Genomic DNA, 15,388 nt, shown 5'->3' on the forward strand with positions numbered 1-15,388 from the left:
TTGGTATTTTAGAAAAAAATCAATTTTTGTTTGTTTTTGAAAAAAAAATGATTTTTGTATTTTCAGAAAAAAACGGTTTTTTGTATTTTTGAAAAAAAGTCGGTTTTTTGTATTTTCAATTTTTTTTAGTATTTTTGTAAAGAATGATATTTTTTTTTGGAAAAAACACAGTTTTTGTATTTTCCAAAAAAATGAGTTTTAAATTTTCGAAAAAAATCGGTATTTTTATATGTTTATAAGAAAACTGATTTATTTTTTCGAAAAAAATGACTTGTTGTATTTTCCAAAAAATTGTTTTTTTTTCCTTCGAAAAAATCGATTTTTTTATTGTTGAAAATTTTCATTTTTTATTGTTATTTTTTAAAATAGATCTAATGGAGATAAAAATAATTCATTGGATCATTAAAATTTGTTGGATGAATTGGATCAATCCATGCATATAAATTGATGAATTTAATTCAATCCATTAACTTAGTTTTTATGTGGTGGATGAATTGAATGATTTTTTTGGTGGGATGTCTTGGATGAATTTGGTGGATGAATTGAATGTATCAAATTGTCACCCCTAATTTAAACTTCTGAAATCACAATGCAATGGATTCAGACGATATCAATCTTATCATAACCATAAAACACATGAAAATCACCATAGGATGCAAATAAAAGAGTTAGATGAGCTCAAATTTATGAGTGGAAACCAAGCCCAATAACAATCTCTCAACAATGTCATTGTAATAAAAAAAGAATACATTCATACAATAATCTCTCTTGACCTTTTCCAACTTCAATTAAAAAAACTAAAATATGAACGAAACATGAAAATGAGAGAACGCGTTACGCAAAAGCTTATCCTCTCTTAGTCATCCACCAAATTTTTTAATAAAATTTCTTTCATAGCTACCACAAGCAAGACAAAACCCTGAAGTAAACTAAACACTAGAATTTTCCCTCAATCATTACAAATCCTACACGATAGCCATATTAAGTGCTACTTCTAATAATGACAACAAAGCTAAACATGTTAAGCAGGAAGATGATAATAAAGAAACCAAAAGAAACACAAATAGAATACATGAATAGTAAATAAGAAGAAGAGGAAGAAACACTAAAACACTATAAAGCTTAATATATATTTTCAATGTAACATATATAATAAAAAAGAAGAACAAAAAAAACATATGGATATAGCAACACGAACAGTAAAAGAGGAAGAAGAAGAAACACTAAAACACTATGAAGCTCACACACAATAGATGGTGGCGATATTACGATTGTTGAACGACTTAAGATGGTGAACATGATTTAAGGTTGTAGTGCACTTCCAGTCGAGTATTATGTGTACAAGGAGGAAGTATGATGGTTAGAAAAAGAAGAAGTATGTATGGTAGTGTGATAGTGTCAAACGGTGGGGGTTTTCATGGTTATGCAACAATTTCGGTGTAAGGTAGATTTGTTGTTTGAAGGAGGTTTGCTGGTGTATGTGGAGGCGACGAAGCACGATTATGGTGGTGGATCGGAGGGTGTTGTGTAGTGAGGTCTGAAGATTGGTGGAGGGAGGTTGTTTTAGTTTGGACGGTGAGGCTTGTGGTGAGCCAAGAGTTATTGTTGGGTGAGCTTTTGGTGCGATGAACAGAGGAAGGGGCTGGCACGAGATATTTTGTTTATAGTTCAGGCATGGTGTCGAAAACGAAATGGAAAGAGGATCTATTATGTGTGAATGGATCGAGAGAGAAGATACATTTTTTATAGATGTTTTTTTGAAGGAATAAGTTGAAAAGAAAAGGGAAAAAGAAGAAGTGGTAGATTGGTATTGTTGCGTTACTTAGAGAGAGGTATCTCTTTTTTTCTAAAAAAGTTATGAGGGGATCCTGTTTTTTGTTATGCGTGATAGAGAGCGCTATATAGGGCCCATGTGGTCTTTTTCATTTGGTGAGAGGGAGCATTTTATTTTGTGTGTGTTTTTTTTCTTGATGGACAAATTAATTTGGATGATAACTCTAATTTCACTTGAGAGAGAGAAGCATTTCCAGCTAGTAATTCCCTTTTTATTGGTCCTCTCTTCTTTTGTGAGTGGTGTAGGTGCATCAATTAGAGAGGGAAACATTGGCATCTTTGTGAGTGGTCCCTTTCCTATATTTTTCAATTTCAAATCCCCTCCAATAGGAGGCGCAATGGATAGATTAAGACCCCTCTCATTCTTTTCTCTTGGCATAATATATGCCATATTATTAGGGTTCTCTATTTTGAGTTTAATACCAAAATACTCTTGAGTGCTAAAAATGAGTTTTAAATTCTAAATCAAATAAAAATTAAATCTTTTTAAATAAGCAAGATAAAATTAAAATGAAAATATAATTAATTATAATTATTTTTTTATGAATATTTTGATTAAAAAATAAAAAATAAAATGACTCAAAATAAATAAAAGTCGAGTGCAAAAACGCTCAGAAAAATTAAATTGAATGAACCAAAATGATCAACACGAAATAAATTTCTCAGAAACATACAAGTTTTGATCAAATTTTGAATAAACATTGACATGTTAAAAGACTCATGCTGATCAAAATGCAACCGAAAAAGGGACTGAAAAAATAAAGCGAGCACATCGGGTTAAACTACGCGAATCATAGATTAATAAAATTGACTTCTGCAAGCTCGATTTTGAAAATTTTCTCTCGTTAATTTCACGTTCGCTTAAAAATTGATTCAACCGATCTGTCTATAGATCCGAACATTTATTCTTGTTGACATTTTAAATGCTATGCAGATGAGGCGAATGTCATGATAAATGCATCGATTATTGGGGTATAAAAATTGGGAAGCCAAAAAAAGGAGTTTCAAGTGAACTCCCATGGATGATCGTATTTCTATAAACCTGGTGCAGGGTGACAGGCGTCACCCAAATGACGGGTTGACCGTCACGCACCTCAAGCAGCTGACGGGGGTCAGCACTATGACGGGGATACCGTCATGGTCTCTAAGCTTGGTTTTACAAGCCAATCGTCATTGGAATGACGGGTTGGGGATTTTAAGTGGATGATGGGCGTCATCTTGGTAATAGGCTTCCTATCATGCTATTATAAGGGGTGATTTTTTCCAAGTTCGTGTAGTTCGAGTTGTCGGTTCAAAATTTTGATGTTGTTTTGTAGTTTGGTCAATAATTGGCTACTGTTTGGCTATATTGGTGTCGTTAATTAGTTATTATGAGCTTAATTAATCATGGTGCAATTATCATTGTTGAATGATAATTGAATTACTTAAAAGTTGTTGTTTACATGGTGTAACAATTGTATGGAATACACATAATGTTATTTATGATGTTATATGATGTGAAAATGACTAGTATTGTAGTATTGTTGTGAGATGCATGATTATGTGGTAATTAATTATGTATTATTGATGTGATGATAAATAGTTTAGAAGGGGGGCTATTTGTATGCTTATATGCATTCTTGTTATGATTGTTGAATAATAGTTCAGAATGGGGAATCACTATTGTGTGTCAATGCATGTTGGTTATGGTCAGAAGGGGGATCGTAAGCATTGTTATTGTTATTGCATTAATTTGTATTGACATGCATAATTGTGTTGTGTCGTTGAAAGATGCATGTACGCTAGTTCAGAAGGGGGGAACTAGTGCCTTATCCTAGGCTCATAATGGGGACTTTGAACGTGTGAAATCACAAGAAAGGGGGGGGGGGGGGGGTTGAATTGGGTTTTAAAAGCAAAAGGTTTTTCCAAAACAAAAAATCTACTAACAAGTTGAATAATGAAGAGATAAAAACACAATTATTTTTATCCTAGTTCGCTTGAAACTCAAAGCTAATTCAGTCCACCCGCCAATGTGATTTTCCTTATACACAAGGACTTAATCCAATATAATCAACATATTACAATCAACACAAAGAATACCCTTCTTTGTCTTCTCAAGGATCCAACTAAACCTTAGTCTCCTCAAGGATTCACAGAGAACAACTTTCTTTGTCTTCTCACGGATAACCTCCTTAAGGAATCAAACAAATAGTTTGAATAAAGATTTATGTGTTACAAGGTTCATCTTCACAAGCAGATTTACACAAATGAATAATAAATACTTAAAGAACACTGCATACAAAAGATGAGAGATTTTCACAAAACTTGTGTAGATCAGCAGTGAGAGAGCGAGAGTTCTTCAATTCTCCAATGCATGCTTATATAGTGTAAGCATGTGACCGTTGGAGGAAAAAATGGGGAAAGCTCCTTGAGCGGCTGTCCACTGTTGGATGAGAAAGGAATGATACCACGTACGTTCTTTCGCCAATATATTCAGTGACAGGTGTGATGAATAGTACATTCTTTGCCCACAAAATTAGGTAGTGGAAAGGTTAATCGATTTGTACTATGTACTATTTGATCATGTTCCCATTTGATCTTATTTTCAGATTCATTGGATTTTGATAAAAGATGATTGAAGCATGAAGTGAAGAAATAGATAACTGGATTCATAAACTTCAAAACCTTGAGTCAGAACCTTGACAACGTCAGTAGTCTGGCTTGAGTTCTTCAGTGTCTTAAGAATCTTCAAAGTCTTCAGAAACCTCAGTCAGAACCTTGATAACTTCAATCGTCTGTCTTGAGATCTTCAGAAACTTTAGCTACATAACATAACTTCATAAGATTGCCATTCATCAGAAGCTTGTTGATCAGAGTCATGTCCAGAAGAAAAATAATTGAGAGCACATTGCAACAGCAATACAGAGTCTCCTCAGAAGCTTCTGATAGGTGAGATAACACAGAAGCAGAAAGAACATTGCAACAACAATATTGATGTCTTTCGGAACTTCTAATTGCAACGCAGAAGCTGATTTGGAGCGCAAAGTTCAGAAATTGATGATGTTGCACATCATATGATCAGAATCATAACTGTTTGTTAAAGCTACACAATGACAAACCATTAGGGTACCAAAATTATTCTCACACAAATACAACATTGTTATCATGAAAACTCAAGGTATATATGCAAAACCAAATCTTGTTCTAACAATCTCCCCCTTTTTGATGATGATAAAACATGTATTTTGATGAACAATTTTGTACAGTGTAATCACAGAAGAATACATCTTACAGAAGCACAAAGCTCCCTTGAGATGTATAGTCCTATAAAGATAAACTCAGAATGAAAGAACACTTTCCTGATTTACATTTTTAAGTACCATAATTGATAAATAGTCAGAATCTGGTTTAACTTCAGAAGTTGATTGATGCTGTCCAAAAAACTAGTTGATAACATCATCCTTTTGATTGACCTTCAGAAGAGCTTTCTTAAGAAAGTCATTTTAGGACCTTTCTTCAGAAGCTACTTTGAAGAATCATTATGATTCTTGAGAAAGAATCTTTGACAAATCATTCTGAATCTTGAGAGTTAACCCTGTAAAAACACTTAACAAACTTTTCTCGAAGTATTTGTTAATAGAAACATTAAAACAATGTTAGGGTTTTTTACTTAGGAACTTAGATATCAAAATAAACTTGTAATTCTTCCCATTTAGAAAGTTATGTTCTCTCCCCCTTGTCATCAATAAAAAAGAATAAAAAGACAAAGTAAATAATGAGAAACAAATAATAATTTCATTGAAAACATACCAAAACGGTAGTGCAGAGTACAAAAACAAAAGAAAATAAAATGCAAAAGTTCTTAACAAGAACTACAAACGAAATGCAACAAGAAAAACATAAAGGATATACATACACACTTAGATAAAATAATACATGTGCTAAGACATTTTATAAAAACCAAGGGTTTGGAGGGGAGGAGTAGGCAGCGAATCAACTGGGTAGTTATCTGGGAGATTTAGGGGATCTACCAAAGGATCAACACCATCTTCATGATAGATCTGCATGTAAAGTGCCAAGACTTTAGGAGGATCAAACTTTGTGAAGATAGGATAGTTATCCACTTGAGTAGTACTGCCATTTATTTATTCCTTGACTGAAGGAGAGCCTTCAAAAGATACAGATCTTGGATGAGATCTAGTCTGATCTAGTTGCAGTTATTGAAACTGTTGTTGAACCCGTTGTTACTGAGCATCCTTTGATCTACTTTGAGAGAGTTGTTGTTCAGTAGTCTTTGAGGATTGTTGAGCCATTGAAGATTGTTGTTCATCCATTTGAGTGATAAAGATGAAGATGAAGAATAGTTGAGAGAGAGAGAGAGAGAGAAATTTTTGAGGTTGAAAAACCTGAAAGTGTAGGATAAATGTGCGCGTAGTGTGAAAATGTGAGTGATGTGAGTTTAAATAGACAATTTTAGAAATGATGACAAAAGGTGTACGCAGACATGGGGGGAAGTGTAAAGGTTTAGACCTAATTCCAAGAATTGTTAAACCCAATATGTCACGCTTTAATCACGCATGCTTAGAAAGCGGGGTAGTTGTCTCCACTAAGAACCACACGAAATCAAACGACAAGACAACCATTAAATGCTTCAACTGTTCAGAATCAGGAAGACAAATCGATAAGATTGCTTATGATCTGAACCTTTCTGATTCTTGAAAACTTCCATACTTTAGAAAGCTTCAAGTTTTAGAGTCAGAAAGCAAAACAATCTCAAAATCTTACCTAGAGTTCTAGAGACTTTACATTCTGAATAACATCTTTTCATTCTGGACATGGTTTCATAAATAGGTTTTCCAGAATGAATGTGAATCTATCTTCAGCAAGGGGTTTTGTAAAGATATCAACCCATTGATGGTCTGTATCAACAAATTTTAAGTGAAAAATTCCCTTCTGAACATAGTCACGTAAAAAATGATGTTTTATTTCAATATGCTTAGCCCTAGAATGCATGATAGGATTCTTAGATAAACAAATAGCATAAGTATTATCAAAGAGAATAGGAATGTTACTCAGATATCTGATAATCTTCCAGCTGACTTTTCATCCAGAGTATCTAAGTGTTGCATCTAGAAGTTGCAATGTATTCAGCTTCAGCTGTTGAAAGCGCAATTGTTGGTTGTCTCTTGCTGGACCATGAGATTAAGTTATCTCCCATAAATTGGAAACTTCCAAAAGTACTTTTTCTTTCAATTTTATCTCCAACATAGTCAGCTTCACAATAGCCTACTAATTTTTACTCACTTGATTTTCTATAAAATAAACCAAGATTAGTAGTACCTTTCAGATACCTAAAGATTCTCTTAACAACAATTAAGTGACTTTCCCTAGGATCTGATTGGAATCGAGCACATAAGCATACACTAAATAAGATATCAGGTCTAGAAGCTGTTAGATACAAAAGAGAACTTATCACCAGAATGCATGTAGGATGCATTAGAGTCTTTGCTAGCTTACATTATCATAAGTTGAATTTATTCATAACTTTATTTGTATTTTTTCTTTGATGAATATATGTGCCTTCTGGTCTTTGATCAATTTGAATTCCTAGAAAGAATTTCAGTTCTCCCATCAAACTCATTTCAAATTCTGCCTGCATAGACTTAGCCAAATCCTTGCATAACGTCGCATTAGCAGAACCAAAAATAATATCATCAACATATATTTGCACAACCAGAATGTCATTCTTGAAGGTTTTTCAAAAGAGAGTTGTGTCCACTTTTCCTCTGGTAAAATTATTTTCCAACAAAAATTTGCTTAGTCTATCATACCAAGCTCTTGGAGCTTGCTTTAGACCATACAAATATTTTTCCAGTTTAAGAACAAAATCAAGATTTTGAGAACTTTCAAAATTCGGAGGTTGATGCACATAAACTTCTTCAGAAATATAACCATTCAGGAATGCACTCTTAACATCCATCTGATAAAGTATGATGTTATGATTGATTGCAAAAGAAATTAAAAGATGAATAAACTCTAACCTGGAAACTTGAGAAAAAGTTTATGTATAGTCTATACCTTCTTGCTGACTATAACCTTGAGCTACCAATCGAGCTTTATTTTTTACAACTTCGCCTTTCTTATTCAGTTTGTTTCTGAAGACCCATCTGGTTCCCATGACATGGAAGCCTTTTGGTTTCTGAACAAGATCCCAAACATCTTTTCTGGTGAATTGATTCAGTTCATCTTGCATAGCCAGAATCCATTAATTATCCAGAATAGCTTCATCAATGGAGGTGGGTTCTATCAGATACACCAAACCTAGAAGAGTTTCTTTAGAGGGTCTGAATGAAGATCTAGTTCTGACTGGAGCACTTTTGTCTCCCAAAATCAGTTCTTCGGAATGCGAAGTTCTTGATCTATTCTTATTTTGATGAGTTGGATCAACGATTGCTTCTGGTTAAGTCGTTTCTTTAGATTATTTAGCCTTGCCTTCTGAGTCTTTTTCTTCAGAGACAATTTCTTTGGATCCTGAAAGATTAATCTTCAGATCTGCAAATTTCTCAACTAGCTTTGACTTTTCAGGGTCAAGCGTATCATTGAATCTAACATGAATTGATTCCTCAATAATTCGTGTTTATGTATTAAAGATTCTGTAGCCTTTGGAGCATTCAGAATATCCTAACAGTAAACACTTTTGTGCCTTAGAGTCAAACTTGCCAAGATTCTCTTTAGTGTTTGACATAAAGCATTCACATACAAAAGGACGAAAGTAAGAAATTTTGGGTTTTCTGTTCTTCTACAATTCATAAGGAGTCTTACCCATAATAGTCCGGATAGAAATCTTGTTTTGAATATAACACGTTGTGTTGACTGCTTCTGCCCAAAAATGCTTAGCCATATTAGTTTCTTAGATCATGATGAGGGCCATTTCTTGTAGAGTCCTATTCTTCCTTTCTACAACTCCATTTTGTTGTGGAGTTCTAGGACAAGAGAAATCATGAGAAATATCATTTGAGTCAAAAAGATTCTCAAAATGTTTATTTTAAAATTTTCCACCATGATCACTTTTGACTTTGCCTATTTTGCAAATCATTTCTGCTTGCACTAGTGAGTAGAAGTATGAGAACACAAAGTGAGACTCATCCTTGTGTTTCAAGAACTTTACCCATGTCCAACGACTATAATCATCAACAATGACTAATCCATACTTCTTTCCATTGATATAAGCAGTTTTCACTGGTCCAAATAAATCAATGTGCAGAAGTTCTAATGTTCTAGAGGTAGAAATATTAGTTTTAGCTTTGAAAGATGTTTTAGAAAACTTGCCTTTCTGACATGCTTCACAAAGAGCATCTGAAGCGAACTTCAGTTTGGGTAGACCTCTGACTAATTCAAGCTTATTTAGCTGAGAAATCCTTCTCATGGTAACATGACCTAAACATATATGCCAGACCTGTTGCTCTTCATTAACAGACATTAGACATTTTACATTTTGATCTTCAAGATCAGAAAGTCTAATTTTGAAAATGTTGTTTTTCCTCTTTCCATTAAAAAGGATTGTGCCATCTTTCTGACTAACATCCTTACAAGACTTTTGATTAAAGATGATATCATAACCATTGTCACTAAGTTGGCTAATGGACAATAGATTATGCATTAGACCATTAACTAAAAGAACATTAACAATAAAAGGAAGTTTACTATTACCAATGGTTCTAGAGCCAATGATCTTTCCTTTCTGGTTTCCTCCGAAACCAAGAAAGCCTCTAGGCTTAAGTTCCAAATCTTGGAACATAGACCTTCTGCCCATCATGTGTCACATCCATCCACTGTCCAAGTACCATGATTGGTGTTTCAGCTGAGTTGTTAAGGATGTATGCAACATAAATGATTTTATCCTTAGGTACCCACTTTCTGGGTCCTCTTTTGTTAGTTTTCCCAGAGTTTCTCACAACTTTGGGTCTTTTAGCAGAAGGATAATCATGAGAGATTTATGCATGATACTTAGGTTTCAGAACAAAGTTCCTATCCTCAGTATGCTTCTGTGTCTGTGCAGAAATATCAGACTCAGTGCCAGCAGACACGAAATGCACATAAAGAGGTTTTAGTTAAAGCTTCTGACTTTCATCAGGTTTTGTAGTTTCTGTACAACCAAAACCTTTCTTGCCATTTATGCTAACTCCATAGATCAAGGAATCCATTTTCCTTCCATCTATGCTTTTAGCTCAAAAGTACTGGAATGCTCTGTCATATCTGATGATGCAATTTGTACCTGAAACTTCAGAAGTTATTTCCTCCTTTACTTTTGAAATCTTACTTTTCAAAACAGAGTTATTACTTTCTAAAGAATTTTTTTTTCATTTAGAGAGGAAATATCATTCTCAAGTTCTCTTTGAGTTTCAGAAACGGTTACTTGGACTTGTTTAAGGTCCTTGTATTTGCTTTGAAGACTCTGGTACTTTTCCAGCATTTCCTGATTCTGATTATGACAAAACCTTGTCTTCTAGTTCCTCAGAGCTTGTGGGATCCTTAATGGTTTCCATCAGTTCAACATTAGCTTTTTCTTCGTCAGAATCTTCTTCTTCAGATTCAGAGTCATCCCAGGTAGCCAATAACCCCTTTTTGACTTCAGAGAAGTTCTTTTTGGGCATGATGTTCTTCTTCAGCTTGTGATCATCATTCTTATAATGGTCGGGCTCCTTACATTCGAAACAGATAACTTATTTTCCAGAAGTTTGCTTCTTTTGACCAGATGAGGATTCGAAGCGACCGATAGTCCTTCTGACTCATTTGAATTTCCATTGACCACTTTGCTTGTTTTTCTAGAGTCTGTTGACTCTTCTTGAGATTAGAGACAATTCATCATCATCTTCCGAGTCTTCATCGGATCCTTCTAATTCTTCCTTAGCTTGATATGCTCTAGTCTTACAGGCTTAAATTTTAGAGCTACAAATTTACCTCTCCTCTGAGGTTCATCTTCTTCTAACTCAATCTCATGACTTCTTAAAGAACTAACAAGTTCTTCAAGACTGATGATGTTAATATCCTTAGCCAACTTTAGAGCAGTTACCATAGGTCTCCATTTTTTGCAAAGACTTTTGATAATTTTCTTGACATGATCAACTGTAGAATACCATTTGTCCAGAACCTTAAGTCTTGCAACAAGCATCTGAAACCTTGAGAACATGGTTTCAACATTTTCATCATCTTCCATTTTGAAAGCCTCATATTTATGGATTAAGGCTAAGGCTTTTGTTTCCTTTACTTGAGCGTTTCCCTATGAGTCATTCTCAGAGAGTCAAAAATGGATTTGGTAGAATCTCTGTTTGTTATCTTCTCATACTCCGTATAAGAGATAGCGTTGAGCAAAATGGTTATGGCCTTATGATGATTTTTGAAGTCTTTCTTTTGTTGATCAGACATAACACTTCTTGCTAACATAATTCCTTCAGCATTTACTGGGTGAACATAGCCATCAACTATGAAATCCCAGAGATCAACATCGTAACCAAGAAAGAAACTTTTTATTCTGTCTTTCCAGTAGTCAAAATTTTCACCATAAAAAATAGGTGGTTTAGCACTGTAATGATCTCTATCATTATTGTTAACAACGTTAGCAGCGTTAACAACAACCATTGTTTCTCACACAACTGCATCGATACTGAACACTGTGAGGTGTTGATAAAAACTTTTTATCACAATCAAAACCGGAGCTCTGATGCCAATTGAAGGTGTGAAAAACACAAGAAAGTGGGGGTTGAGTTGGGTTTTAAAAGCAAAAGCTTTTTCCGAAACAAAATATCCACTTACAAGTTGAATAATGAAGAGATAAAAACACAATGATTTTTATCGTGGTTCGCTTGAAACTCAAAGCTAATTCAGTCCACCCGCCAAGGTGATTTGCCTTATACACAAGGACTTAATCCACTATAATCAACAGATTACAATAAACACAAAGAATACCCTTCTTTGTCTTCTCAAGGATCCAACTAAACCTTAGTCTCCTCAAGGATTCACAAAGAACAACTTTCTTTCTCTTCTCAAGGATAACCTCCTTAAGGAATCAAACAAATAGTTTGAATAAAGATTTATGTGTTACAAAGTGCTTCTTCACAAGCAGATTTACACAAATGAATAATAAATACTTAAAAAACATTGTATACAAAAGATGAGAGATTTTCACAAAACTTGTGTAGATCAACAGTGAGAGAGCGAGAGTTCTTCAAGTCTTAAATGCATGCTTATATAGTGTAAGCATGTGACCGTTGGAGGGAAAAATAGGGAAAGCTCCTTGAGCGGCTGTCCACTGTTGGATGAGAAAGGAATGATACCACATACGTCCTTTCACCCACATATTCAGTGATAGGTGTGATGAAAAGTACAGTCCTTGCCCATAAAATCAGGTAGTGGAAAGGTTGCTCGATTTGTATTATGTACTATTTGATCGCGTTTCCATCTGATCTTATCTTCAGATTCATTGGCTTCTGATAAAAGATGATTGAAGCATGAAGTGAAGAAATAGAGAGCTGGATTCAGAAACTTCAGAACCTTGAGTCAGAAGCTTGACAACGTCAGTAGTATGGCTTGAGTTCTTAAGAGTCTTCAGAAACCTCAGTCAGAACCTTGATAACTTCAATAGTTTATCTTGAGATCTTCAGAATCTCCAGCTACATAGCACAACTTTAGAAGATTTCCATTCATCGTAAGCTTATTGATCAGAGTCACGTCCAAAAGCAAAACAACTAAGAGAACATTGCAACAACAATACAGAGTCTTCTCAGAAGCCTCTGATGGGTGAGATAACGCAGAAGTAGAAAGAACATTGCAGCAAGAATATTGACGTCTTTCAGAACTTCTAATTGCAATGCAGAAGCGGATTTAGAACGCAAATTTCAGAAACTGATGATGTTGCACATCATATGATCAGAATCAGAACTGTTTGTTAAAGCTCCACAATAACAAACTATTAGGGTACCCAAATTATTCTCACACAAATACAATATTGTTATCATCAAAATTCAAGTGTATATATGCAGAACCAAATCTTATTCTAACAGGCCTGAGCTCAGAAGAGAGGGGGGGGGGGGTCATGGGTTCAGAAAGGGGGATCTGGTTCCTGAGAGAATCATATGTTGAGTTGGTACCACGTGCATAACGTCATGTTGTGTCGTGAGTTTCATTGCATATATGTGTATATTATTGTGGAATGAGTGTGAGATTGTGATGATATGATGTTCATTGTGTACTAAATGTATGATATGTTATGTGTTTATCTACCCTTGCATTCTTTACACCATTTTATATCGAAGTTTATTTATCACCCATTTTGCTTCATGTTGTCCACCATGGACATCTTACAGATAATTAGGAGTAAAATTATTGTTGTGTGGGGAAGGTGGCTTGTTGGAGCTATTCTTCATTTACTTATCATTTATCGTAATTTAGTGATTTTAGTGTTCTGATCTTGTAATATCGAGAACAAAGTGTTTTACTATGTTTTCAGTTTATGTGGTTTAAAGTCTAAGACTTTATTTGCGAAATTTAATTTTGAAGTTGTTATAATATAATTTTCCGTTGCTTGTTGTCAAATGTGTTGATGAGTTTTTGGATGGTTGTCGTAATGAAACCTTAAATTATCGATTAAATCTTTATATATAAGTTTAGGGGTTTAGGAAGTTATACTTTCCAACAATGTTTTTGGGTATAATTAATATGATGTTTGACTTTAATATCTTAAATGAGTTTAACTCTTTTTATTTTGTTTTATTTAATAGATTGACATTTTATTTGTCAACTATTTAACTCTTACAATATTTGATGAGTTAAAATCAACATAAAGTCAAAAGGAAAGAAATTTAATGTCCATTAAATATTGGTTGAATTGTTGAGCTCCATTATTTAAATTTCACATCTAGAATGTAAATTAATCAATTGTTATATTTTGACTTGCCAACTTCTTTCCACAAATTTTTAAAGCAATTTCAAAATCAACATAAACTAACACATTTTAGTACAATAATATACATTGTCAATGGAAATTAAATTTGTGTATTTGTTTGAACTTTAAGTAAAATATGAACAAATTAAACATGAATTAGTCTAGTAATACAAATAAACTAAATATCACAATAAAACAACAGTGGATGCTAAGAAATGATATATCCTCTTGAATTGCTATGCTATCATGATCACATCTTGGTTTAAGAAAAGCTGAGGTCTAATCCAATGTTGATTCCATTGTAAGCTATTGGAGCATACATCCACATATCATCAGAACTCAGAACCTATTTCATTTCATCCAAATAAATAAACAAAAATGAATTAGACTTTATCTTTTGGCATGTAGGAATTGAAAATGGGAATGTTATGAAAATGTTGCTACCTTAATTTGAAGCTGCAAAAACTTGACATATTGAACAGCTTCCTCAAGCATGGTGCTAATGTCCACCTTGGTTCCATTAGGGACAAGGGTCTGCAAGATTCTCAATCTTTCATTTATTCTTTCTCTTCTCCTCTACACAACAAAAGATGAAATATTGGTTATTTGCGAATTGAAATACGCGCTAAAGAAATAAATTTCAAAGAGGACTTACTCTTGCATAAATGCTTTGAGAATCAGTTGCAGGACCATTTCTTGCTCTTGATTTTCTACATAAATTCGACACTTCATGACATGTTCCCTCATTTAGCTCCATGGAAGCATTTGAGCTCCTAAATCTTTTTGCAGGATTCTCCATGTTTTCGGTTCTATCCTCTTCTGAAACAAACATCATTTCATGCTCCCTCTTAGCTTGCAAATTGTTGTCAGGAGCATGAGCCAGTTTCCCTGGCTCTAAACATGACCTTTCATGATCAATGCCTTCATAGTTTATCTGTTTGATTAAGCTATCATCCAAATATTGTGGACTAAAAAACATGGACAATGAATCAATGTGAGTTGCCGGATCACATAAGTATGGTCCATTACTTGCTGTGACTGTAGAAAAGATATCATCACTATGATCTGTGCTTGAGCTACTCCCTTGGGGGAAACACATAAAGTTAGCATTAGAAGGAAAACATGAATAGTTTCCACCAAGGAACTGAGTCATGAAATCAGCTTCTTCAGCTGTGTACTGTCCACTAAGAGAATCCCACTCTTGAGAAATCAATTGGGTGGGTTCCATTTTTTAAAAAGAATATTTTGATTTGAAACCTGTTAGAATTGAGAGTAGTCTTGTTTTGTTTCAAAATGTTTTATTGATATGAAAAAATAGTAGCATTAGTAGTATATTTATACCAAACAAGACAAGGTAATGCCAAAATGGGATTGGAGTTACCTATTCAAAAAGATTCCATTCATGATTGGCAAGAATTAGAACAGACAATACTATTATAATAATCTTTGAATGAAGCTTAATATAATAACATTCCTCTCTCAAGTAGGAAATAAGCACTTTGAGTTTACATTCTAACAACTTATTTTATATAAATATGACAATCACATTATTGTTTGCTGTTGGACAACTGTGCAAAGTATCCACTCAAGAAGTTTCAAACCTGTCAAGCTTATTCAGATTAAGATTCTATTTTG

At 34.0% G+C, this 15,388-nt stretch overlaps 1 protein-coding gene across 1 annotated transcript; it reads right to left on the bottom strand.

Moving 5' to 3' along the window:
* Positions 1 to 13,855: 13,855 nt before the first annotated feature.
* LOC127092927 (transcription factor bHLH139) lies at positions 13,856 to 14,981 on the bottom strand. The gene is made up of 3 exons (XM_051031822.1): positions 14,409 to 14,981; positions 14,198 to 14,329; positions 13,856 to 14,099 (listed from the first exon to the last, which is right to left on the bottom strand). The coding sequence occupies exons 1-3, from the start codon at positions 14,979 to 14,981 to the stop codon at positions 14,016 to 14,018; spliced, it is 789 nt and encodes a 262-aa protein (XP_050887779.1). The 3' UTR covers positions 13,856 to 14,015.
* Between the last annotated feature and the right edge of the window lie 407 nt (positions 14,982 to 15,388).

This window comes from Lathyrus oleraceus, chromosome 6 (genome assembly GCF_024323335.1).
Source record: "Lathyrus oleraceus cultivar Zhongwan6 chromosome 6, CAAS_Psat_ZW6_1.0, whole genome shotgun sequence".
Classification (NCBI taxonomy): domain Eukaryota; kingdom Viridiplantae; phylum Streptophyta; class Magnoliopsida; order Fabales; family Fabaceae; genus Lathyrus; species Lathyrus oleraceus.

Excerpts from the sequence above, each read along its gene's own strand:
- LOC127092927 (XM_051031822.1), bottom strand. The coding sequence starts at position 14,981 with ATGGAACCCACCCAATTGATTTCTCAAGAGTGGGATTCTCTTAGTGGA. Across the intron at positions 14,330-14,408 it reads CTCAAAGCATTTATGCAAGA|AGGAGAAGAGAAAGAATAAA; the intron begins GTAAGTCCTCTT and ends TTTGTTGTGTAG. Across the intron at positions 14,100-14,197 it reads TTTTGCAGCTTCAAATTAAG|GTTCTGAGTTCTGATGATAT; the intron begins GTAGCAACATTT and ends GAAATGAAATAG.